Below are 26,569 nucleotides of genomic sequence, written 5' to 3'. Positions count from 1 at the left end.
CTCTAAGGTAGAGGAAAGATTGAGTGCAAACGAGTACCTACCTTGATGCAGGTGCGGACAATTAGCAAACGATGATGGCGACACCGGGGTGAACCAATGATGTCATCGCTTACCCATAATGTCTATACGTATGCCTATATATATATATATATATATATAGATATATGTATACAACGTTTACATGTCCAGAACACGTCATAAAAGGTGGAATCTACGGAGAAAAAACAATCGTCAGGGGCGACGTCGGGGCGGGGGTGGGTGGGGGGGGGGCTGGGGTTGGGGTTGGGGGTGGAATGGAGCACGCGGAGTAGAGCAAACCCCACGGTACCCCCACCCTGCAGGCAACTCTGATCAGGGGGATATTTAGTCCGTAGTGCGTACCGGCGTGTAGCGTAGATTCAACCTGGCTATAAAAGCTCACCGTCGGTGCCCCGAGAACGTCATACGCCGGTAGTACATTCAACGGTGCAGAACTCAAATCCCAAGTGACAGAAGACGCGTTTAAGAAGGATTTATCAGAAGCGTGACAGACAACCTGCTATAGAATTCCTTGAAGTATATTTCACATCAAGTTTCGACGTTCAGTGATTATAGTTGATATAGTTTCTTTTTTTACCAACTAATTTTTTCACTTTTCTGTTTCTTTTTTCCCAACCTGACGTACGGAAGATACAAACTTGCACATAATTCGCGCTGTCGATTTAGTGTAACTGCTGCAACAAACTTTTTTAAGGAAGATATACACAAGGTGGTATAAATTCAAGGTAAGTAACTATCGATATTCGATAAGCGTGTATGCAATATTATATATATATTTTATATATATATATATATATGTATATAGATATTTATGTATGGCTCTCTAACTTTGTATTATAGTTCATGAACTGCACTTACCACTTTACACTCGAGTCAACTTCTGTTCACGTTTAGACGTATAGAACTTCCCGGAGTTACCGTACGTAACCACCGTGTGCGAACACCTTATTACTTGAATTGGAATTGGAAACGACTAATTGAACCGCCTCAGACGATGTCGATAACTCGCGGTAACTAATTCTGCGTTGCCCAATTTCGGAAACGGCGGGGGGGGGGCGGGGGTAGGGAAACGAGGGGATCGGCGGTTTTGAGCCATTCATCTGTATCTCATTAACATTTGACGCCATAGGATCTGGAAGCTTAATAAGGGTTTTAGCGAAGCCCGGTACGTGCAAAGAATCCCCGACAGCGTTAATTATATTCACATGGAAATTCCACGACGCGACGTGAGGAGGTCTAATTAACTCGGTATCCAAATGCGTCTAGGTGCCGCATTCATTTAATGTAAATTGGAGGAAGGATGTTAAGACGGTTTTTGTGATTATTCATTCCTTTTCAAAACCTACGTAATGTACTTGTAGCGAAGGGATATCCCGGCAATTTAAGGAAGTTTCATACCTTTGGGGACGGTGATACCAAAACAGTGACTTTATCGTGCTCGTATTTGTGTGGATAGTTAAATTTTTGAGTAATCAATTGCTTCCATCAACCAATTGGTCGAATTGATTTTTTCGATTAACAAATGTTGACTCCTTGATGGAAAAAATTCCTAGCGTACTTAGATTGAGTTCTCTTTTTGAACCGACTGAATTACAAGGAGCAAACGTATTTCACGGCCGATGAACCTCCGTAACCACAGCATCACGTCGAAATTAATAAACTTGCGAGCAGAACTGGCCTTCATCATTATCGAACTTTGATTCGTTTTGTTTGCATTTTCCTTCACCCAACTGCCAGCGGTAAATGATTTCAGTTTTGAATCCTTCTCGTGGATATGCACTGTAGAAATATCAATCATTTGTCACGCAATTGATGCAGCACGAGATATGTGTCATTACTAGTACATCGGATGGCCGCCAAATGTCGCAAGGCATAATATCACTCCCGCAATAAAAGTAGTTTGGAAATTCTACCAGACTCTGAAAACTTTGTTCACAAGATCAGACCAGAATCCATTCGGTGCTTTTTTAGCATTGATTGGCCTGTTACATTCTTACAATTAGTGTCGAATAAATGCGCTTTAACAAACGTGAACGGTTAGTGGAAAGGTTGATAAGCAATGTTTTGAATGTTTCAAACAAGTATAAATTGAGGATATAATTTTACCCCGACTTCAATGCTTACTAATGTCAAAATAACATTTCAACTCGACGATTTGGTTTCTTCGGTTGATAATTATACCTGTGTGGACGGAATGGACAATGAAGAGATTCCCAAAATTGTTCCGAAGATAAGTGAGTAAATATTATAACGAAAGCAGAATTTCAAAGCTTCCACAGTTTCGAAACTTAAACATCCCAGAGTCGCTTTCGAGCTGTTAGACTTCGCTAGTCTCGCACCTTGTCAACTTAGTCACGAATTTCCATTCATTTTCATTGTCCCCTTGTGAATTTCGCAAGATAACTTCGAGTAAAGCGTTGTTTTATTTATATCCAAATAGCTGGACTGTTTCCATGTTGTTATATGATAATGCATTTTGTTTATTATTCAATTTTTTCTCTCTATCATCCAAGGGGCAATTTTCTCATACAAGCAGCGTTTCAACTTGAGATGTTTTCTGTTTGGCGGACAGCTTGACGGATGATTTTCGTATCGTATTTTTACACCTTTGCATTTTCACCAAGAGATCTCCTCAACGTATTTCGCAGTATTCAAATATTTACACTCGCTGTATAAAGACTCGTGAGAAAATCAGCAGAGTTGGTTTACACTCGGGTCCATCCTAAATTGTTATACAATTTACGTAATTATAAAATTCATTTAATATTCCTTGTTTTTGCATATTCCGCCATCGTATCCATCCTCATTTTTAACCCGTACCTACAGTGTCGACTGGATGATGTAAAATACATCATCGTCATTTTCTCGTACAACATGCCGCCAGTGGTTCACAAAAACCTACTACAGATTAGCCAATTTATTTCAGGGTAATGAGTTATTTCTACATTCGAATTGTGAAAATATTGCTTGACAACATTGTTGTCGTCTTATCGGAACATTGAAAGGTTCAGTAATTATACGTACCGTAGGGTCGGATCACTATTTTGGTCTTTGGTTAGAAAAAAGCAACTCTTTTCATTAATTTCGTTACGAAATTGTTACACATCGAGTATTCATCAGATTATAATATTCGAAAGCTACGCAGAACTTTTTGCAAATACAAGAATTACAATCAAAAGTTTAAATATCGATGCTTGATTTCAAATCGTTTTAAAATAGTTGAAAATCTAGTAGATTCTTTCGATTTCACTCAGCGATGGTTAGTTTTATCCAGAAGATTATTTTTTACAAAAGTCACTGAAACAAACTTTTATTCACTAGTCGATTCAATATTACCATTAATATCGATCGTAATCAGTAACGGTACAATTTTGTCAAATTAAATCTTTAACAATGCCAACATCGTAAAAAAAAAGTTTTGCCCCCTTTTCGTTTCTTCAGAACTTGGGGGAAATAAATAAATTCGAAAGATTCGCCGCTGATTGAAAATACAGAGTTGAAGGCGGTAGAATTTCAATTTCTTCATTCGTATACCAAGGAGATCAGGTTTAATAAAAATGTTACCATTATAATGTTCACCCTCGATTTTCACGCACCATGCTCCGTTGACCCGCAGGGATTCGCGTCGTTTGAAGAATACCGCGCGTCGCGTAAAGGGAAATCAAGAAAATAAAATCTAAATCGTGTGCCGTTGGAGTAAGGAAATTTTCCGATCAAATAAAACGCGTTATACCATCGTTTGAACGCTCGCCGACGCAGGTTGCGGGAGATTCGATTTCCATCTTGAATTATCTGTGCTACAACAGAGTGAAAACCGTTGCTCCTCATGTCGCACTAATCTTATATTACTGCAATTACGACTACCGTGTGTGTACCTATTAAATTTCGATAATCCCTCTATCGTCATTCTCCGTCGCGACTCTTATCAACGAAATCACCATCATCACGGAAGCTATATGCGTATATTATGTATATGTATATAACAAGCCCTTGTATACGTGATATATGACAAAATTTATTGGCCTATATAATATGTAAGGATGTTATCCACGTGATGAAAAAATTTATTACTTCATGGATTTACTTATATCCGACACCCCCGCACATCTGCGTACGGCAAGCGTGTATTACGACTAGTTATTCTTCATTCATGTATACCGACATACCCTGTCTACTTGATTAATCGCGTATAATACAGTAACCGGGAATTGACGAGTATAACGTGGTCGAGAATTATGCGGAATAACTGCAGAACGGTGATTGAACATCGGTAAAATATCGAACAAGGAGGGGAAAAAATTCGCTCAAGGGTCGGTTCGATCACATCGCGTCGGCAATGTGCTTTATGGGAATGATCAAAACCGTCCTGCGGCACTGTCGTTTAACGGCCATAACCGATTTCCGGACAGAAATTGTTAGATCACAGCCCCTTGGTTTTGACGCGTTGGGAACTTTAATTATTAAACGTCAGGCTCAGCTCAAGAGCAAGAACGGATGGGTTGATAATTGCAAACAATATTATGGCGGGATTTTTGAATAATTGATTACTTTGGGTTATATGGTATATATCGCACGTGGCTTGATAATGGAAATGATTTCTTCCCTGCTGCACGACACTCACATCCGTTTAATACCTGATACGATGCTAATCCGACCTTCCATCAAGTTCTCAAATAATAAATTCCACCTGCGAGAATACCCCGGCCTGTCGCGTTGGCAGGTATTGGAAATTCAGGGGAAATGTTTATCAACAACGCAGAAAAATGTCCATCTTTTATAAATGATTTCCCAGAATCAACGAAAACCTAAATTTCTTTAACATTTGTTCGTGTCTTGCAAGTCAATTATAATTTCTTGTCTACAGGAATATATGAATAAATTTTCAAAACTTTGACACAGGCCCTTATTTCCACGAAATTCAAATATTTATCCGTCCAGAACCTTGGTGCAAAACGAAGATGTTTGACGAAGTCGGTTTTTTTGAGAGAGAAAGTGAAAAAAAAAATAGCCGCTACGGGCTCATTAATTAAGAACATAATTTAAATGCTTTGAGTGATTCATTTGGCGTAATTCAGTTGAATACTTTTACTGATTCTAACCAAACAACACCGGCCGTCCCAGTATTTTCTTTCAAGAAAATTATCCACCTGCAGATAATTATAATTTATTTGTTCAAACTCAATCTTTTTCTCTTGGTGGGCAGCTTGAATCGGTAATTCACCGTTACTTTCAAAGGGGCTTTTAGTACGACCAATTTCAAATCGTATCCAAAGCCAATTGACGAGGAATACGTAGCTTGATTCATTTTATTAGTTCGTCGATCAAGTTAGCTGGATAACCCAGCAATTGTACGCCCAACGAACAAATTGATTTATTTCGATACGGAGCTAGTTATATACATGGTATATCATATATCTGTATCAAATAAATATACATCGCATCGGATATATTAATGTCGGATTGAAAAAAGAATTGAACTCTTAATTCTGATATTTTTACTCAATTTTTTTAACTTTTTTTCCACTGCATTTCATCGATTATATCTTACCAACTTTTCGTTCGACTGATTACGCGAACTTCAGAAATCTGAACCAACCATGCAAATCACATGATAATGTCTTTGAATGTATTTACCTGTCACGCAATAACTTTTGAAGTTGATAAATTGTAGATCAGTGGCCGGTTGGACGGTGTCGTATTTTAGTGTAAATAATTTTCATAGATATGACTGATCGATAAAGAACATAAATATATGTTTCAGGAGCGTTTTTTTACTAAACCTGCAGAAGAAAATATCTTTTTTAAATTTCTCCCTTCGAGTAATATGTCCCCATGCATGAACGGAGAGCAAAGCTTATTTCTCGAGGATAAGAGATACGAATGTATTTCTGCTATGTGAATGCAATATATATGTATACAAGCGGAAGTATTTTTATTATTCCCCGTGAGCTCTTCGTGCATGACGCAATGCAACACAATAATGCGGGAAAATGATGGAAGCAAACCGATGCGTTATAAATGCGAGTTCAATATTGATATACCTTATACCTATGCAGTCGCGCTTGCTTACCGTCCTCCATAGGTATATACGGGTAAACATTCCCCGGTATTTGTGAGTTGTGGGGAAACTTTTCTCACACAATAGTGATCCAATCTTGCTTGGTAGTCGAGGCTTTTCGATTCTTATACCGGTAGAACGTCAGATACAACATCTGCATCAATAATCCCTGACTTTTTGTCATGGACGACTTTGGTTTGCGATGCATGAAGAATTCCTTAGCGCTTTTTGCATAACCGATCTTTTTGACGCGCAATTTTGTCGAATAATACTCGATTCTTGAAAGCTTGAAATAATTTTTTGATTAGTTTATACGGCTCATAAATACACTGAAAACTTGGGGCTTTGCTGGATAAAATAGCCCGACATATTTTGTCGTAATATACCCATGTCAAATAAGGTGTATTGTACTGAAACCGAGAGCCTAGCAAAAATTAAATGAAAATTTTAAATGTCTTTCCCCGTGGCGTTATTGATAAGATTAGTTAAACACGCGAACCATTCAACCGATAAAATTAGCCTACCGTGTTACTGTATCAAACCCTACCATTTTGACGATGAGCGTAGATAAGAGCATTCGTAAATTGCAATCGCCACCTGATAGGTAGTATCAGGACATTAGGAAAATGGATTTTGTTTTGATTGTGTTCATCGATTCGAATAATAAAATAATAAGATTTTGTTTGCAGACCAGAAGTTTGTTCATAAAAAAGTTATTTTTTTCATTTACAATTAATTAAAAAACTGAATACTCATAAAGTAATAATTTTTCGAATTACTTATTTTGACAGAGAGAAGCGTTGTGCAAATTTTTTTCTTCGACTCACATCGGTGTCTTAAAAGATTAAACGAATTCGTAATTTTTCAAACCTAGAGATATTTGTACGGAGTTGGCTACAGTGTAAATGAATACCAGACTGGCGTACAGCGTTGCCAACCTATAATACGAATATTTTTTTAAGTAGCATCAAAACAATCCTTTAGATTTCTTATTTAGGTGGCACCACAATAACTCTACATTTCTCATTCTCAAGATTGATGTTTAACGGTATTGAAACTGAATAAATACAGGAATACATAATATATTTCATTTTTCCTTTATATAAATAACATGGACAATTTTTCTAGAAAATATATGTAATGATAATTACTGAACGAGGTAACACAGACAGATTTATATACTACAATCTGAATTCTAAGTATACGGATATTAGGAAACTTTTATTTATATAATATGTTTTTATCTTCAATATCTAGGACCACCAACTTGTCAAATAAGTACGTTTGCAAGTTGCACACGCTACGTACGCGGTACATTTGTTTTCAGGAGCTTCGCCAAAAGGTTGATTTCTAGTCTGTTGAATCGATTTTTGCATCACCCTTGACATTTCGTTAAAGATCATTAAGACTTCCATCAGACTCTGGCCTAGAAGACAAATTTGTTACTTGATAAGATAACGAAGTTTCTATTTTTCTTGGAAAGGACTCCAACTTTCTCACGTACAACACAGTTTCTTGAAAAGTTGGCATCGCTGCGGTGCGGGCTCACACATGAATGATTCACAAGGTTACTTTTGTCGCGAGAAAGGCAGCATCTCGCGGTGATCGCAAGAGGCAGAGAAGCTGCACCTAACGCTCGAAGATCCAGTAATGCAGCGCGCGGAAGTCTGTCATCGTCAGCAGCAAGCTCTTGGCTTGTGTCAGTCGATGCACGTATATGAAAACAATATGCATAGGTATAAAGTCTCTGAAGTTACGACGCAGCATGTACATGTTGACAGAGTTGAATGAAGGAGGCCAGAATAACTGCAAAGTTTGTTCCGTGTAAAGAAATCCTTTGTCGTGTCCAGCGTTGCAGCGTAAACATTATCATACTTATTATATTGGCTGATATAACAAGCTGGATAAAGAAAATCAGACAAAAATAACCATCTCTGGAGGTTTAAGCGAGAATTGGCATCGTGACGCCGGCGGCTTTGGATTATCCGGAAAAGTAATTCACACGGCGTTGATACACGGCGTAACGTCGGTGTATTAAAAGGGTCTTTGTTCCTTTATTGCCCGAGTTCAATCTTGCACGAATACGTTATGTGCACATTTTATCCTCCGAACTGCAGACGATACCGGTACGTGGAAACGAAAACCCGTAAACCCGCCGGATGTATAAGCTTAAAGTAGGCAACGCGCGACTTTTCGCCCTGATTTCTCGGCGCGCAATTATACGGATAATTAAAGTATACTCTAACGAACTGAAAACTCCTGACGCGCCAAGATGTTCCTGTGCAGCCTTGGAATAGTACGTCATTCTAAAATCTCGCCATTCTTGAATTTAGCAATTCTGACTTGCAACTTTGGCCGAGAAAAGTTGTTATCCACTGCTACATTCCCAATTTCTGAGTACATAGTCTGTAGTAAGCAGAGAAATGAATTAGCTGCAGTTTTTCTCCATAAGTTGACGTAATTTTCCCAGCAATAACAAAGTTTATAATTTCACAGGCAATATTTCTACTTGCGTGTGCCGATGTGTTTCAGTTTCGAATTAAATTCAAACTTTTTGCATAGTGCACGCGTGAAAAAATTTGAACGATATTTCATACAGCGTGGATTTTGCGGTCGTCGGACGGATTCACGGCATGATCTAGCGTTCCCAATTAATCGCGGTGAGCCGCAATACGAAAGTGTGGAAATATTTTCTCCCGTGATCTGATTCGAAAATTCGACGAAGAACGTGCCATGTTTTCGGCGGAAACGAGGTCAGCTAGTGGTTTGAAATGTTGTTGAAACAGGGAATACGGTGAGCAGCTACCATAAGCTTAACAATCAACTCTAATTGAGTTGGGTACATGTGTGTGGGAATTAATAATCCAAATTTAAGCTTCGATGTCCGGATTATTTCGGAGATCCTCGGTGATTGGAACATATTCCAAACGTTTTAAAGGACGAACCATTTGGTGCAGGATTTGATGCGACGCGCCCGTGCAATGCTTCAAGGTAAATTAAGCCGAACGGCGCATCTCCACCCTCCGTGAAAATATCTTTCCCCTGAATTAACGCGACGGTGCCACTCGGAGTGCAAATGCACACATTGACCCTACAAGCCAAGAACTAATATAAATAACAACTTGGAGCAACGACTCGGCTCACTTTAGTCATATTTTACACCTAATAACACGACCAAGTGCAGTACCATGAACCCGTTATTTACACGAATTTGAATAACGGTGCAATTTTTTTTCATTTTTAGCCTCGTCACGGTACACTTGTCAATTACATTTATATCGAAGCCGGTGCATTTATGTACGTAGTTTCATTTTATTTATACTCCTTTTCATCTGCACCGCGTTCATGGCCATTATGTATGTATAATTAATATAATTATGTCCCAAACCAAAGTGTAACACAGTCGAGCTCACCCGTGCTTCTTCATTGAAGCATCATTCAGTCAGCAAAGTCGAAATACTCGAGGCTCATGCGTAATGGTCAAGAGATAATAAGTTTAGTTGTCAGTAGTCCGATCAAAAGGAATTACAAAACTCCTAATCAATTTATTTTTGAATAGGCGGATAACTATGTTTTCGGTAATCGTTTGTCCGATATAGTCTGCTGATGAAATACGAACGAATCGAAAAATACGAAAGCGCACCCGCAGGTCGACATGTATAATAATGAAAGAAAATAATGATAACAAATTTTAATTTCTTTGTGAAAACGGTTGATAGTCATGAAATTTCTCAGACAACCTTTTGTGACAGCGCAGCGTCGAGATCAAAGCGATAACAAGTTGGTCGCGGTACGTAGGTGGCTTTAACGACATCAACCCTGAGGATATGGTGCAAAATTTTGGGAATTTTGAAATTTCATCATTTCACTCCAGGAACAGTAAATTTATCCCACGTCTCCGACATCAGCGTCAAAGGCGTTCTTGGGCTCGCTGGCCAAAATTCCAGTAATTCTCGGTCCCGCTCCATGAGCCTGCACATTACATACTTGTAGGAAACGTCCGATCTGCCAAGACTGAAATTAATTTTCGATAAAGAATCCCAATATTTCACCCTGACGAGTTGTGTGTGTATTTGAATGAGTTTCGATGCAAGAAATGCATCATTTTATAGCTTTCCGATACACTTCGACCGAGATTTCCGTGACCGAAATTTACAGGTTACGTAATAAAGAATTTTTTATTCTGATTCAACCCTTCGTAAGTTCTGCTATGCTGATTGACCTATAAATTTTCAGGCTTCCCCAAGTTTCACTTGACGCGATCGAAGTCACATCGATGTATATAATACCAACACAAATCTAACAATAAGTGCCACTCCGTCGTGTTGTTCGTTATGGCATTCGTTAATTAGTTCAACATCGAGTTCTCCCCGGTAGCCGTATACCTATGTATGTACATATATATACGTACACAATAAACCTGTGTAGGACCGAAATATAATTGTCCCAAAGGGTGGTAAAACGTTAATTGAAAAACGGGTAGAAGTTTATGGCACTAATTTTCGTCGAGAAATTCAACGATGATATAGGTAGGATGAATTTCGTTTTTCCACGAACCCTTGACAAGTTATTGCGGTTTCAAGAACCGAACTTGCAAGCTATACCAAAAAGAGCGAGTTCCGTGAAAAGATCGATCCCCGGTGATTTGAAATACCGAGCGAAATGAACTGAATTCTCATACAAATTAGGGATATGCGAATAATTCGAAACCACGAGCAATCCGATACGAATTAAATTATCCGAATTTCTTGAATCATGTTCTCGAAACCGCGAATTTTCGAATCTTATTTTATATATATCTGTTACAAAATATGCGAACGATGTTGGAATCTCGCATATGCGGAATTTCTACGTTTTTTTTTTTTTTTGTTCGAGTTAATTATTATTTTAGTATGATTTCTCTAATATCTGAACTTCTTCAATTAAATTCGCATTTATTTGTTTTTCAAATAAAAATTTTTTCATTACTTTAAAAATAATGCAGTTATTTTCCTATCAACAATAATTTTGGCAGCTACACCTTTCAATTGACTAGGTACTTTTGAATCAAGAAATATAAAATGGAGATTTCTAGGTTTTATCCGAATAAATTGAATAAATTGAATTATGTATCAGTTACTGGAATAATACGAAATATTGTATTTACTCGATTATTCGATTCGATTTTCGAATTGATTAATGTAATTTGCATAGTATAGTGTACACTGCGAATCCAAATATCAAACATAAAGTATAATGTACATCGTCAGGGTTTCCTGTCAGTGATGAAAGTGCCCACGAAACTTGAGACTAATGAAGTTGAGGTGGGCACAAAGATTGTAGACATAGTTGTGGTGGACTCGAGGAGGGAGAATTGCGCTATAGCGTGATGATTGTGAGTTTGCTCATCTTGCGGATGGAGAGGGGCGTGATGGATGTGGATGAACGAACGACGCTAAACAGGCGGACGGGTGGGTTTGCAGGGTGAGGTATTTCCTGAGCATCGCGAGAGTTTCGAAATCTCAACCACCTGCGATATTTGAATAACGTCATTTCAGAAACGCCACTCTCCGGCCGTCTTCAACCTGCGCCTCATTCCTGCAGAAGCACAAAGAACTGCCTCCTACACTACGGCTGGCCTTTGCTCGAATTTCATGTTGAAGCAGTTGTTGCTTGTTTGCCCTTTCTCATTTATAAGCCTTTGATTCCCGTCCGTGTCTGCAGTTGAGCTTGTCGAGAATGAACATCGACCCGAAACTACAAGTCCCGATGCTAATAAAATTTTCCGAAAAATGTTCCCGCACTCTTTATACACTGTTATACCTCTACTGCAGGACATGAGCAACGTGCCAATAACGTTGTCCCCAATTTTCATTTCGATTTACTTTTAGTATTTCGCCAGAGTACCTCGTGCGAGATTAAGGAGTTTCTACGCTCAAGAGAACCTCATAACATGAAATGTCCGTAATCGACGTTCGATTTTTGTGATATTAGTATGTCACAGTAACGTTCCCCAAAAGTTAGGACTCTTTTTATATTTATTTCATGACTTTACCGACTTGCCACGGTATGAAATTTGCCCAACTCTTTGACAATTGCCCTGTATTGCATGTAATTGTTGATAGTACAAGTTTTTCAACTCATGGTCGCGGTTTCGTCTCTTCAAATTGAAGTCTTCATTGTTTTTTTTTTTTTTTTTTTTCAAACATTTAAAGAGAACTAAGCTCTTGTGGACCGCAGGGGGAGTCTGACTAATTGTCTAAATTGTACAGTTACAAACCTTCATATGCAATTCGTGTAGTACGAGACTCGCGATTATTGACGCGTAATCGTGAGTGGGAAGTAAACGCTGCATGGCAACTAGAGAGAAGGAATACACGGAAAGAGAGAGTGGACTATAGAGAGAGCGCACGAGAGCGAGAGAGAGAGAGAGAGAGAGAGGAAGGTATTGGTGTTTTGCTCCTGTAGCGGCTATTAGTTGTCACTTAGGCCCAGCAATCGAATGGTAATGGGGAATTGATGGAAGAAAAATTGACGGATATTTATTGCTGCGAAAGTTCTCGCTATCGTAATTGTATGCGTATAAGCAAATAATGTCTGCAAAATGTCAAAAAAGCATCGTCCATATTTAAGTGACTAAAGAAAAATCTCGCTATGCTGTACACGCTGAGTAGGTACTGCAACAGTATGCAAGTGAAACAAGTTTGAGCTAACCAATTCTTTCATTATTGCAGACTAACCGTTCCGGCGTTTGCGATTATCCAACACAGAAAATGTTTCTAGTCAACTTTCTTGCGGCAGCCTCTGTGATCGGCATCGTGCAATCCGCCCCAACATCGACGTATCGAAGAAGAGACGAGCTGGCCGATCGTCCAGAGTTGCTCCTCTTTAACCAAATTCACGCACTTGAGGTAAGCCGAAGTAACGACAGCCGACTCGGTAGTGTCACTCAATATTGCGTTGTCTTTATGTGGTAACGGGAAACCGAGCGAACCTAATACAATCAATTTCGAAGAATCGATTTTTACGTTCAATTTACTCATGTATACGGCGTAACGGATATGGTACCATGCATTTGCTCGACGGGATCATTGATACGCCGATGATATTATATCGTATAAAGAATAACTAAACTGAAGAGATAATCCGCATTGAAGCAAAGCAAACAGTATTAAGTGCATAGATTGCCTCCTTCTTCTCGATCACCAATCCCAAGGATTGATAAGACAGGTTATCCTAGCAGAGAGATACAGCGTAGCTGGTAATGTCTTTGTAGCTAGTATTGCGGTCACAAAATCTGGTTTGACTGCCATTACATCCGACGTCTACGTCCTGAGGATCTGATCTCTTGATCCTCTGCTAATCGCGGAAATGAAGATTTGCACTTGTTGATGTTGCAAACTCGATTCTGCACACAAGTGATATTGAATGCTACATGCATATCACATTCTTGTGGACAACAAGGAGAACAAAAATTATACCTGAACATTTACTCGAGTTACTAAAGAAAGTAATCGGGAATAAACGATCAATCTCTTTCCTACTAATTAGTAATCGAGTAGCGTATACGTACTGGTTTTGGCCTCCTTCGTACCCGTTGTGGCCATCGTTTAATGGACTTGTGGTCATATTCATTACGTGTAGTCTGAGGTTACGGTCACAAATGGTACAGGTGTTCTGATCTTTGTGAACACCAAATTTCAAGTAACACACTGTAGCAAGTATCAAAAACGTAGTCAAAGTCAGGCTTAAGTTATGAATCGAGTATAATTAAAGACGTTAAAAGTCAGTGAGGTAAATGTAGAATTTCGTGAAGGTAGCCCCAATTGGTGCATCTAACGTAAGTCGAGGGGCAATAGCGAGCATAAGCTGAGAGAGCACTGACAAATGTTTCAGGAGGCGGATTTGGGTGAATCGGATTCAGGACGAAGTGTCGGAGCAGCGCGCATCAAGAGGCTGGGTTCCCTGTCGATAGTGAATCCTCTGGACGTTCTGAGAGAGCGTGTAATCCTCGAATTGACGCGCAGGAAGATGCGCCAGAACCAGAAACAGGTCGACGCAAATAGACGAATCATGCAGTCGATTGGAAAACGCGCGATCACCGACGCAGTCCAACTGAACTCGAACGAAGATTCCGATCCGGCCGGCTTCATGTCCTCAAAGGCAGATGATTTTCTCTACTCCTATCGCATTCCTGAAACTGATCATGCACCCGAAGATCGCTCAGGTCAGCAACACCGGCAGCATCTTGCCTCCGACAGAGGCACGGAAAGGCAACAGGCTTGGGAAGCTTTGCAGGAAGCAGAATCCGACCAAACGCGAAGAGTAAGTGCTAGATGATAGAAAGAGAGGAAACGGTGAATTTTAACAGACTGATTGGTCGACTGTGCGTGCGCAAAATAATTATTATACTCTATTAGTCAACGAGATCATATTGCGGCAATATTCTAGTCTGCAAAGCAGGAGAGGCAACTTACTCGAAACGGAGTAGGAGACTTCAAACTCACCTTCCTTAAAGGGTAACTTATAAGCTTACATCAACTCTTTAATATCTGTCTAGCCTAAAGAATTTCGCATCTTAATACAACTTGAGGTGGCCATCCTGCATAAAAAGACGACAAATTTTGCGCACGCGCAGTTGGATGCTCAATCGGCTAGGTAAAAGTTACATCATTTCCTCTCAGCACGTGTGGACGTTGAGTTTCTATAAGCTCTATGTGTGTGATGGAATAAACATGGAATGAAACTTATGCTGGATTTTTCTATTACAGATGGGCAGTGAATTAAGCCTGTTGTAATCATTTATTCCACAATCTCGACGAAAGATAACTGAATGACAGCTTCGCTTTTTATGTAGCTCTCACTCGGTACAGTTTAGATGTTGCCATTAACGTAGTATCATTTATAATATTCCATTAATCTATATAGAAAAATATAGAGTTACATGTTTGCCAGTTACTCTTTCAGTACAAAATAATATAAAGATAATAAGTTATATACAATTAATCGTCCCTGAAGTATGTGAAAGATTATAAATGTCATACTTACTGTGTGGTAAGTGCCATATTTATGTATGTAATTATTTATTTATTCATTTGTTTATTTATTTATTTATTTTCTTAAATTACAAAATATTAATGATGGGGCAAACAAACAGTATTATGCATTGAGATTTTTCTAAACGAATTTTCCGATCCAAGTGTATTGTAAGGAAACGTAAGAACAGATTATGCAGTCGTACTATTTATCATAGAAAGAGAATCATTGAGAAATTTGAAAATGCTTATGAGACACTCTTTGTGCATCGATGTTAGTGATATATAGAACATATATGATATGAAACACAAGAAGACACATCAGGAGAAATATAAAATACATTATAATATACGAGATACATAATAATTATTAAACCTTGTCTACCACATATTACGAGCATTACTTGTGCCGATAAGAATAGAGTACCAATTTTACAACATTTATTTCCTTCCATATATAATAAAGATGTATAACATATATATTACTGTAGCTTCGCATATGTTGACACAAAATGGACACGTATACACGCACATCCAGACACGACGGCATACACATAAGCATGCGCAGAGAAACACAAAAATGTATGTTATATACGGATATATCTGAATTATTTAAGAATATTTATACTATTTATTTTAGAGATATAGACTATTTATTTTTTGCCACGAAAGAACGCTTTATTTATTGTTACACGTATGTAAAGACCATTGATTTCCAGTACCTATTTACTAAATCCAATCAAATTAAATTTATTTGTAATAAATTTTGTTTTTAGAATAAAAGTATGAGAATATCCATGCCCAAACAGCCCCAGCCCTCTGTAATTGCTCTCAATCATATCGATAGGCGAGTTGAACGAGGTAAGTAACGCAGCAGAATCAATTTTTACACAATTCAGTGACTGTATAGTTTATACAATAATACTTTGAACGACTGACCCATAGCTGCATCAAACGACGTAGAATCTTCATCTACCTTGTGGCTACATACCTGAATCTCGTAATAAGAAATATGCCAAGTGCAGACATTTGAGAAACAAACGAGCGTTGAAGCGGGTGCCTGGATTACCGCGGCACGTGGTGTGTTCTGAAAAGTCTACCGAAGCGCCACCTGCAGTCGAAATCGGCAAGTCTCCCAACTATGTGATTCGATATCGGTGACGTACGTCACTTACGCTTGGCGAGCGGACGGGAAGCTACGCGCTTTTGTAGTCTCGTAGACACGAATCGTGATGTTCCGTGTTTTTCGAACGATTCAAATTACATTATTTCTGAAAAAGAGATAAATTCGCAAATCAATGTAGGTAGATGAAGCCGCACTACCTGTCGAGAATAAGATCATAGAAATTCATAAATATCCCACCAAGCTTGCTGCGTAATCTACAAATTAGGTACAGTGAATAAATGCATACTGCATTAATTGGACTGTCATGATTATTATGAACTTGCCAAGTTCTGTGGTTGTTCTTTTTGTTCAAAAGTGCAAACGGGGAAGTTTCTTGGATAAAAACTGCATCTTTTGTATGTGCTCAACGACGAGAGTATTTAGAAATTATTAGGTTTGTTTTTTTTAATTTCCAATAAGATCGTTAATTGCAAAAGTTGAATGCAATTAAATTTAACTGCTTATGCGCAGTTTGATTATGAAGATCTCAATATACAGTTCGATTTTGTGTCTTAGATTCTTTTTGTCGTAGCAACATGTGGCGCGAAATCCGGGACAGCGTTTCGATCACATGATACACTTTTTGTTTTCCATTTCTCGCCTCATTAATATGTTTACACTTTCAAAATCAATTTACTTCGAAGTATATTGGGGTTACCAAAATTATCAGTATAGTGGCGCACGTTTTGTCCGCTTTTGTGCGCAAGCCACGGCCATCCCTTCGTGGAATAGATTATAGGGTCCTAACCGATGCTGCGCATTCTAGTGGATTTCTCAAATAGACGTTATACGAAAAAACTACGGGACAAACGTATCTCCACTTTATAAGTGTAGAATTATATACCAGTAGGGAATTGCCGGCAGCTGGAAATGTAGTCAGGCGGGTTGTGAATAAATTCCGTCACGCTGTTCTGCCACGTATTTATAAGGTTCGTTCGACTCGGTATTCGAGCGTTCCAAACGGCATCAGAGTACTCGGAAACGAGCATTCGACCAATTGCAATCGGCCTACACCAAGAAAACTGCTAATAATCCTTCGTTAGTTAGGTCTCAAGCTATAACCGAACAACCTTGTGACGGTGACGAAGAGATTATTTTGTTTTCCATCATTCAAAGGCCACAGAAATGCTGAGTACAACTGTGGTGTGCGGTTTATTTATATAACTGTCATAGGAAAAGAACTGTTCTTCAGTGGTAAAGATACAGCTCATCTCATCGATCATTCATCGACGATCTCAGCAGTTGTTTTCATGAATCCAATTGGCAAGGTGTAAGCAGCAGACGTCACCTAGCCAGCCATACTTTCCTGGATAAGAAAATGTAAGTGTGGGAAAAAATACCGATGCCAGACAATCAACTCGTAGAACTCGGCTTCTTCAGCAAATCTTGCAGCATAAAGCACCAACCAACGTTACATTGAAACTTGAAAACAAGTAAGACTAGAACATTAATTAGCGTCTGATCAGGCTCGTTAATTCTCCAGACCCTATTACGTATTCAATATACTATGATTATAGGTATACGGTAAAGTGTTAATTTACAGTTTACTACATTGTTGACGGTTTGGAAGTTGCAGAAGAACTGAGTTCACGCATCTCGAATAATTTAAACTATAAAAATTGTAGGGATGAGTAATCAGTCAAACTGATACAGATATCTGATCTTGTCATATCATACTCCGCAAGTTATTTGCAGCCTATTGCTGTTATCTGACTTCTGCAACCACAGTTTTTCCTTCCACTTGGATCTTAGTAAAATCATATCGTTAAACAAGTCTGAATTGTGTTCGAATTTAGCTGCCTTGTATTTTATATCTGACTCCAATTAGCAGTTGGCGTCATTCCGTCGCAGAGTATATCTACTGCAAAGGTTTCCATTGCAAAGCTCTGCCGCATTTTGTTCGTAGTATGATTTCCTGAGTAATTTTATAATTCTATGCTGCGCAAATCAGAGTATTGAAGTGCACAGCAACGTTGAATGTTCAGAAAGCGACTAATTAAGATTGGGCTACTATTGCCTTTTCTGCAATATTATGGTCAAGAATGACTTGTTTTTGTATAAAGTGTACAAACACATCTAAAATCAGAGGTCAATGTGCACAGATTTTACACATTCTGCAGTAGCCACTACGCATGGATGTTAGTGCAGTTGGTCCTTTTGACTTTTATTTGGTGGTTACTTGAGAAAAACGAAAACCTATGTTTATGAGTTACGAAAGGTATCCTTTAAGTGCATTACTATTATCATATTTTGTTAATTGGCTAAAGAGAGGAAATAGCTATTCCATTCACGATGTATTCAATAACATGGAGAAATTCTATCGCCAACTAGGAAAAAACTATGTATAAATTGCTTATTAGTATACATGTTAATGCTTTCTAATGTTGTTGCAGCAAATTATGGCGGCCATTATAAAGGAATTAGAAATGGATGCATCTACTTATTCGGAAACGGAAAATCTGAATCGTGTAGATAGCGACAATGAAGACGGTATCTTGTCCACCTATAGTCTACCTGCATGTTTTGAACTAAATCAGAGTTCTAAAGAACAACAGAGTTGTTTGACACGATCTCAATACGCATTGGTAATATTATGTTAATGAAGATAAAGATACATTCTCAATGAAATAGTCATAGCATATTCACAATTTACTTAGTTTAAGAGGTTTCACCTACTCTGAGAGTCTAAAATCAAAGCGGTATTCACCAATTCTTTGCAGCTAAATTGACGAATATTATTATTAGACGGATACGTCTATTTGTCCCAATAAATTTCCGCAATCATCTCTGAAACATTTCAGTAAAAGATATCAGAAGTTTACACAATGTTACATTCAAATGAACGGTATGAAAAATTTCCATTTTCCCTTTTCCTGAATGTATGTTTTTATTGAAACAAAATTGAATTTTCAATTTTTCGATAACTCCTGCGATGATCTCGAAAATTGCTGAACGAAAAAATCTAAAATTTATAGTAGACTTTACATTCAAATAATGGGCATGATAAATTTTTTCATGAAAATTCCATTTTTACGGTTCGTTTATTTACGTTCAATGCACTGGTAGTATATGTTTTGACCTTCTTGAATGAATTCCTAAGTGTTATAAAGATATTATTGGGAGATATACATAATATAAGGGCATTAAATGGTAGAGATAACTCCTCCATATGCAACGCATTTTTTTGTTTTCATCTCTAATCTGTGGTAATCATCACTCAAGTACGCTGTAGATAATTATATCAAAAATATGTGGTATGAATTTTAAGTCAATCGGAAGTACTGTGCAGGAGGAGTTACAATTCCTACAGATTGGAAAAACATGGCGCGTGCAGAGGTATTTATCTCTGTCTATTATTAATAATAATATTGAACAAATTTTAAAACATGTTTAAGAAGCTTGAACTGTATACTAAAAGTGTGTTAGACGAAAGTATAAAATATGTATCAGTGTAGCTGCAAAAAATTCATGGACACTGACTTCTCTTTGACTCTCTTAGGGTGGTGTGAGCCTTCAATAGATATCTCTGGAAAAAAACAAATTCGTTTGAAAAATGTTGAAATAAATCTTTGCAAGAATATTGACATATTCACTTGAAGTAAAATGTACAATTACAGGCGTGAAGGGCTTGCTTCACCAATTCTTTGTAATATGAAAGGTACTCATCACTGCTCTCCTGTTTTCAAGGTTGTCTTTCATGGAGTTGCTGATACTTACCCTACAGACAGTGATATATTGTGTCGATACACTTTGACTGAGGATGTGGAAGCAACACCTGGGGATCGGATAGTATTATTTGCTGTTGGGTGGTCAGCGATCAAAGATTACATTGTGTTTGAATGGGCTCCAGTACCTGAGAATGGTGAAAGAGACCTGACAGTAGTATTTAAAGCTATTGATCTGCCCAAAGATGTTAATGAATTCTATCAGGTTCGTTCGCATTCACTGATCGTATTAGATTATACTTTTTTTGATAGTTTAGAATTTAGAAGAATTTAATCCTCTTATTGGGATTTAACGTATCGGAACGTGCCATTTGTTGGCAGAAACACTCAACACAACTCGAAAATAGTCGTAGTTTATTAGAGTTTTTTTCCAACCCTCGCTTTTAACTACTAATCAACTCTATGTGAGAAGAGGAAAACATAAAGATTTGCACGAAGTATTCTGTGCCTCGATATTTGTAAAACTTATGCACAACAATCAGCTGTTTGTTCAATACCATATTGCTTAGCCGTACCCAATACATTGCATTTTAAAATACTTAATGAAAACAGTTTCATGAGTATTTGTCATCTTCGAATTCTATTTACCCTCAATCAGGTTTGCTATGTTAGTAACGAGGGTGCAGTTTGTGGTGCAAGTATACCATTTCAAGTGCGCATTCCTAACAACGAAGAGTTAACATGTGACCTTGAGGAAGATATGGTTGTTGTACGATCCTCAACAGCAGTTGCACAAGATAAACTTTTCAAGGTGCGTTACAGTATAATATATTACGTCTACCTTGTACGTAAATTTTGTAATGTTGCCGATTAATTTTCATTCTTTTGTTAGGCTCAGTTAGATCGGAAGATTCTAATTAAAAAGAACGTTAATCTTGAAACGCAACTTCGCTGTTTGCAAGATGAACACAGTTTTGCTTTGAAACGGTTAGATCAGCTACAAGACACTTTGTGTACATCCGGAACGCGCAGTGCAACCTTGCAAACAGAAATTGCCCGTTTGTTGAATATCATCGATGAATTGTTATGCGTGAAGCAAAAATTAGAGGAATCCGAATTGAAACTGAGCGAAGCAGAGTGTTCTAAAAGGAATATGCTGGAGGATATTCAAGAACTAAACACTGATATAAGAAAATACCAGACAGAAATGCATCGTCTCGAAGCAAAGGTCAAAGACTTGGATGATGCATTAATTGCAGCTACAAAGAAAATCGAAAATTTGCAAACGGACCTAGAAAAATGTAAGAATAATATTGAATTTCACATTTGACTCGTCAAATATTATTTAAACGAAACTACGATTATCATTCAATGCATGTTTTGCCACTAATTTGATCATAGAATTGGTAACTGCTCAACTTCTATCAGGCTAATTATCAACACTCTACTGTGTTTATAATATAATTCCATTAAACGTTGAACTTAAGTAGGTTTATAATTATCATGAGTGAAACAAAAGCTTTCAATCTTACTTCCACTGTTTCTTCCTCTTCAATTGGAAAATAATTACGAGATTTGAAACTAAGCCGCATCACCGCACTTGTTAATTTAGTTGACAAACAACATGTCAATCAAAAAAAGTTGACAATTATTTTCCAATTATTAGTTTCTGGATAGAAACCAGAAGTTCAAATAACGCGAGGTGAAATAATAATATAAATCATTTTGAAATTTACTTTATAATATTCACCGTACTCAAATTTTGTAACTTTGTTTCCAGCTGGAATCGAGGTTGCCCTCACGTGTAAGAAACTTGAAAAAAGTGAAGAGCATGGGACACATTTGGTAGATAAAATTTTTTCCCTCGAAAATGAATTGAAAGTGTGCAAGTTCAACCTGAACAATTCTCAGGTGGAGAATTTAAAACTTAAAGCAGAATTCGAAGATGTCTCTGATGAAAATACTAAGCTTAAGAAAGAGTTGCAGACCGAAAAGGAGTCTAAGGTTCATTCAGACATATATGGACACGACATGGATAAAGGAAGACTAGTAACTGAAAATTCGAGGCTGCAACGGGTAACGGAAGACTTGCAAATGAGGATATCAACCTTGGAACATGAAATATCTGTCTTTGAGCAAGTGTTGGAGGACGCGTTTAATGCACAAAAAAACACTTGCCCTGAACACTGTAACTTGGAGAAGGAGGTAGCTCAATTACAGTATCGCCTCGACAAAATGTTGAATAAGGAAGAAACACCTGAAACTAAGCAAAGTTGTAGCAGTGCCGGTAAATCTTCACATTCAGAAACAGAAATTGCCACATTGGCGAAGTTATTGGATGATTCGTTAAAAGAAAATGAATTACGGTTACAAGAAAACGTGGAGTTACGACTGATGAACGAATTCTTAGAGTCCAAATTACCCTCGCCTGACAGAAAATTGGAGAATCAAATCGTTGTTTCCTGTCTGAACGTCAGTAACACTGATAGTTACACATGCAGTCCAGAGATACTCGCAGTAAGTATGAATGTTTGCTCTGATACAAATTTGTGTTATCCTTGCGAGAATCCACAAATATCGCAAAATTTGATCATTTCCAGTTGAAGGTTAGTAACGAAGAATTCCAACAGCAGTTGGTTGCCAAGGACGAAAAAATTTATGATTTACACATTGAAATGGAAGCATTGAAAAATAAATTCTCTGTTACCGAGAAGGAACTCAAGCTAGAGATCGCTAACCTTGTTTCTAAAAACACTTTACTCACTCAACAGGAGAAACAATCTCGAATATTAAAGGATGAAATGCAGAAGATGAAGTAAGTAATCTTTGGCTATAGCCATACAATCTCAAATGCATTTGATCTTCACTGTTTGATTATTTTCACGCAGATTCATGAAAGAAGAGTTACTTGTTCAGAACAACTCATTGCTGGATAGGCTTCGCAGCAGTAAATACAATTTACCTACGAATACGGAAATAAATCCGGATCATATAAATTCAGCTTTAGAGATCGAAAATAAGCACTTGAAAGAGCAAGTTGAATCTATATATGACGAATTGAACGCTACTTGGAAACGAGAAAAAGCGGTGACATTAGAGCTGGAAGAGTTTAAAGAAAAGCAGCAATGTCTTAACAACGAAATAGATTCGATGAAGAAAATAAAAATCTTTGCTGAAACCAAATGTTCGTTACTTGGTGAACACAATGATATGCTCTTGCAGAAGCTGATCCGTTTCGATAGCAAAGCACAGGATCATAAGTCCCGTTACGATTACTCTTCAAATCCGGAATTGAAACAAATCAGCCAAAATGTACAAAATGTGCTCTTGGCTGTTGAAAAGCTAGCTAGTTGTAGTAATGCAGAAAAGTCCCAACGCTCTATGTTAGAAGTCGATGATTTGAGGCACAGATTAATATTGGCTAAAGAGGAATATGAAAGACTTCACAGAATTATGATGAGTTACAGAACGAAGTATTATGATTTGAAAGCAAAATGCAAACCCAAGAAAGCACCTGCAAAAACTAATGATTCTACTTTGTCAACTATCTAAAATGTATAAAAGTTGAAATTTGATGACATTAAGCTTTCAGTTCTATAATCTGAATTAGTGGTTTCCAACGAGTGACGGTACTTATTCATAATGGCGAAAAATACAGCCCGAGCAGCCTGAAAAAGAAATAATCATTTTAATTAAAACATGTTCAAGAATTGGTAAATAATGTAATCTATCAGAAATTGAAATATATATACACGTACATATGTATACATATGTATACCTATTAGTGTGGTCGTTAAAAATTAAAATCTTTGCGGCGCCCGAAAAAATCCTTCCTTCTGATGAGAAACTACGGGGAAAATTTTGCTTTTGCGATTTAAAAAAAAATAACACGTGCCGACGGCCAATTGAAGTTAATTTTTCGATAAAATTATGGTTTTTTTTTTTTAATTTGTCTCAGTAGTTAAGTTTGGGTAAAAATCATCAAAAACGGCTTGTAGAAAATTAAATTCTCTACAAAATTTTTTTTTTATCACCATATTTAGAGCTAAAAATTCTGTTTTAGCTGTTTAGCTCTAAATATGGTGATAAAAAAAAAATTTTGTAGAGAATTTAATTTTCTGTTTTAGCTGTTTAGCTCTAAATATGGCGATAAAAAAAAAATTTTGTAGAGAATTTAATTTTCTACAAGCCGTTTTTGATGATTTTTACCCAAACTTAACTACTGAGACGAATTAAAAAAAAAAACCATAATTTTATCGAAAAATTAACTTCAATTGGCCGTCGGCACGTGTTATTTTTGTTTAAATCGCAAAAGCAAAATTTTCCCCGTAGTTTCTCATCAGAAGGAAGGATTTTTTCGGGCGCCGCAAAGATTTTAATTTTTAACGACCACACTAATACCTATGCAGGATTTTCTAAAACTATATTAAGATAAAAAAGGCAGCAATTTGTTAAAGACCATATTATTTACTTTCAATCGTAAATTTTCGAAGGAATGTCGAAAGTTTATGAAACAATGTTGATATTTGACCAATTGGGTATTTAAGTATTATCAATGCTTTCTTCTATTGTAACAAAAGTCAATGAGGGCTATTTCTTAACTTTCACATTTTTTGTATTCATTTTACGTACTCATACTTTACGTAATTTTATTTTGTGATACAGATTTTAAGAGCAATATCTTTGATTCGGACTTTTATCTAACTTGTGCAGGCGTTATTCTGCTGCTTTAATGATAAGGACCGTTATCGTAAAAAGATGCTAAAAAAGCATACGAAATGATTATGCTGCTTTTCAAATTTTCACGTGACGAAAGTAAAATCATTACGCACGGACAGTAATGAAATAATATGTTAACATCGAAGTTTATTTTTTAATAAAACCATATAGAAAAGACTCAACTCAGTATTCATTATTTATAATCTCACGACATAAATGCAATCAAAATCGATTCTACATCACCAGGGTATTACACAATGTTAGCAGAAATATATCAAGAGAAAAGTTAAAATCAGCACACTGACAATGAATGACCGACTTCATGTGCTTAAAATAATGAAACTGTATTTGGTGGCAAGATCGTATCGCGGTAATATTTTTATCTGCAAGGCATGGCAGTCAAAGTACTCAAAATGTAGCATGATATGGCGGTCTCTCGCATCGAGTGTCGAACTGAAATTATAATGTTGTTATGACAGCTTGTACCAATTATCAGTAACTTAACAAACCGAAACTTGAGGCGGCTAGACTGCATTAAAATCTTAAAAAGTTCGCGCACGCGCAGCCAGGCATTTAATCTGCCAAGTTTCACGTTTTTCCATGGACTTACCCTTTGTTCTGGGTGTAGTAAGTTACTCATAGTTTTTGAATTCGCGCCGCATACGAAAATCAAAATTACTCGTAGAGTATTGGAACATGTCAATTTTTTTAAATCTAATTGGTAGAATGAGAAATACTGGTAGTCAAAATAATATACTTTATTATTTTCATCATCCCAGATAATAGCAAAGTATGTAAAGAAATTACAAATATCAGTCAACAACCAATGATATTCTTGTATCTACACTGCAGGATCGTTAGCAATTATTTTAATGTTGTTCTGCTTGCTTACAAGATTTTTTACACAGTGTTGAATAGTTTCTTATAGGCATATTTTATTTTATACAGTGCCTAAATCGCGTTACTTAAATCGAATAACTTTTTTACGTTGAAGTCGTATCATCTATGTAGAGACTCGGATTAATATTTAAATCTTTTTTTAGTCTATCAGAGTAATCCTATACATAATTTTTATAATAGCACCGACTTGCGAATTCTGTTGGAAATGTCATGACCGCAATTTGCAATTCGCCATACACTTTTTTATTCCGACGGGCTAAAATTAATTTTCTAAGGCCACTAGGGTTTATGAGTTCAATATGAGAATACTTTTCATGGCAAACTGCGGTGAAATGTAAATGCCACAACTTCACTTCTGTGACATAGAGCCTGTGCAAAGCGTAAGCATCCAGTAAACGAAACTGGCACCTACGAAATTGCAGGAGAATAGATGAATTGTTAATTCTGTAAATATGAAATATTTCAATGCTTTTTTCACCAACTTATACGTAGAATGAATCACAAATTCACAAAAACAAAATGCATGAAGTATCAAATTCATACCGGCATATAATATGAAAGCTTTGCTTCAGTTAAAACTTTTTAAATTTCCAAATTGGTCGTCGGAATTTGGAAAAAGATAAATACAATTCATCGTTCTGTAAATTAATAAATAAATATCTTCTCTCACCTAGAGTATTTGAAAAAAATATATCATCCTAAAAATAATGTATACTACTATATTACAAAGGAACCACAATTGGTTTCATGCTTATTTACAATAAATGTATTTACGTCCTGAAACTTTCTAATGGTTACCATTCATAAAGGTAATAATTATTTTTGTGGCGAGTGCGCAGAAAATCCCTGTGTACGCAAATGCCACAAATCTTATTTTCTGAGCTAGTTTTTATAAGCATTAGCTCGTAGAAATCGATTTTTAAGCACTAGTGCTCATAAAAACTACAAAGTAATCAAGAACCGAAGATACGATATATTAACTTAGAGATTATTAAGAAATATATGCAGA

General features: G+C 37.0%; 2 protein-coding genes across 5 annotated transcripts; both read left to right on the top strand.

Annotated features, from left to right (window-relative positions):
• The first annotated feature begins 400 nt into the window (after window positions 1–400).
• Window positions 401–15,907, top strand: Dh44 (diuretic hormone 44). The gene is made up of 5 exons (XM_046609427.2): window positions 401–555; window positions 670–764; window positions 12,811–12,987; window positions 13,973–14,401; window positions 14,848–15,907. Exons 3-5 carry the CDS (start codon window positions 12,850–12,852, stop codon window positions 14,872–14,874), a joined length of 594 nt encoding a protein of 197 aa, XP_046465383.1. The 5' UTR covers window positions 401–555; window positions 670–764; window positions 12,811–12,849; the 3' UTR covers window positions 14,875–15,907.
• A 1,278-nt stretch (window positions 15,908–17,185) lies between these two features.
• Window positions 17,186–24,842, top strand: LOC124210942 (tax1-binding protein 1 homolog B-like). 4 transcript variants are annotated; one of them, XM_069133625.1, is made up of 9 exons: window positions 17,186–17,579; window positions 17,636–17,709; window positions 18,670–18,861; window positions 19,964–20,206; window positions 20,600–20,752; window positions 20,834–21,242; window positions 21,722–22,458; window positions 22,542–22,756; window positions 22,830–24,842. In XM_069133625.1, the coding sequence occupies exons 3-9, from the start codon at window positions 18,676–18,678 to the stop codon at window positions 23,491–23,493; spliced, it is 2,607 nt and encodes an 868-aa protein (XP_068989726.1). In that variant the 5' UTR covers window positions 17,186–17,579; window positions 17,636–17,709; window positions 18,670–18,675; the 3' UTR covers window positions 23,494–24,842. The 4 variants fall into 4 exon arrangements, with proteins under 4 accessions (XP_068989726.1, XP_046465377.1, XP_046465375.1 ...); XM_046609421.2 differs by lacking the exon at window positions 17,636–17,709 and having other exon boundaries at window positions 17,186–17,596; XM_046609419.2 differs by having other exon boundaries at window positions 17,186–17,709.
• The last annotated feature ends 1,727 nt before the right edge of the window (window positions 24,843–26,569 follow it).

The sequence above is a fragment of the Neodiprion pinetum genome, chromosome 2, assembly GCF_021155775.2.
Source record: "Neodiprion pinetum isolate iyNeoPine1 chromosome 2, iyNeoPine1.2, whole genome shotgun sequence".
Taxonomy (NCBI): Eukaryota; Metazoa; Arthropoda; class Insecta; order Hymenoptera; family Diprionidae; genus Neodiprion; species Neodiprion pinetum.
This window is presented reverse-complemented; position numbering and strand designations above follow the sequence as displayed.

Coding starts and splice junctions, on each gene's coding strand:
- Dh44 (XM_046609427.2), top strand. CDS start 12,850: ATGTTTCTAGTCAACTTTCTTGCGGCAGCCTCTGTGATCGGCATCGTG. Junction 12,988..13,972: donor ACCAAATTCACGCACTTGAG/GTAAGCCGAAGT, acceptor CAAATGTTTCAG/GAGGCGGATTTGGGTGAATC. Junction 14,402..14,847: donor AATCCGACCAAACGCGAAGA/GTAAGTGCTAGA, acceptor TTTCTATTACAG/ATGGGCAGTGAATTAAGCCT.
- LOC124210942 (XM_069133625.1), top strand. CDS start 18,676: ATGGCGGCCATTATAAAGGAATTAGAAATGGATGCATCTACTTATTCG. Junction 20,753..20,833: donor CACAAGATAAACTTTTCAAG/GTGCGTTACAGT, acceptor TTCTTTTGTTAG/GCTCAGTTAGATCGGAAGAT. Junction 22,459..22,541: donor GCAGTCCAGAGATACTCGCA/GTAAGTATGAAT, acceptor GATCATTTCCAG/TTGAAGGTTAGTAACGAAGA.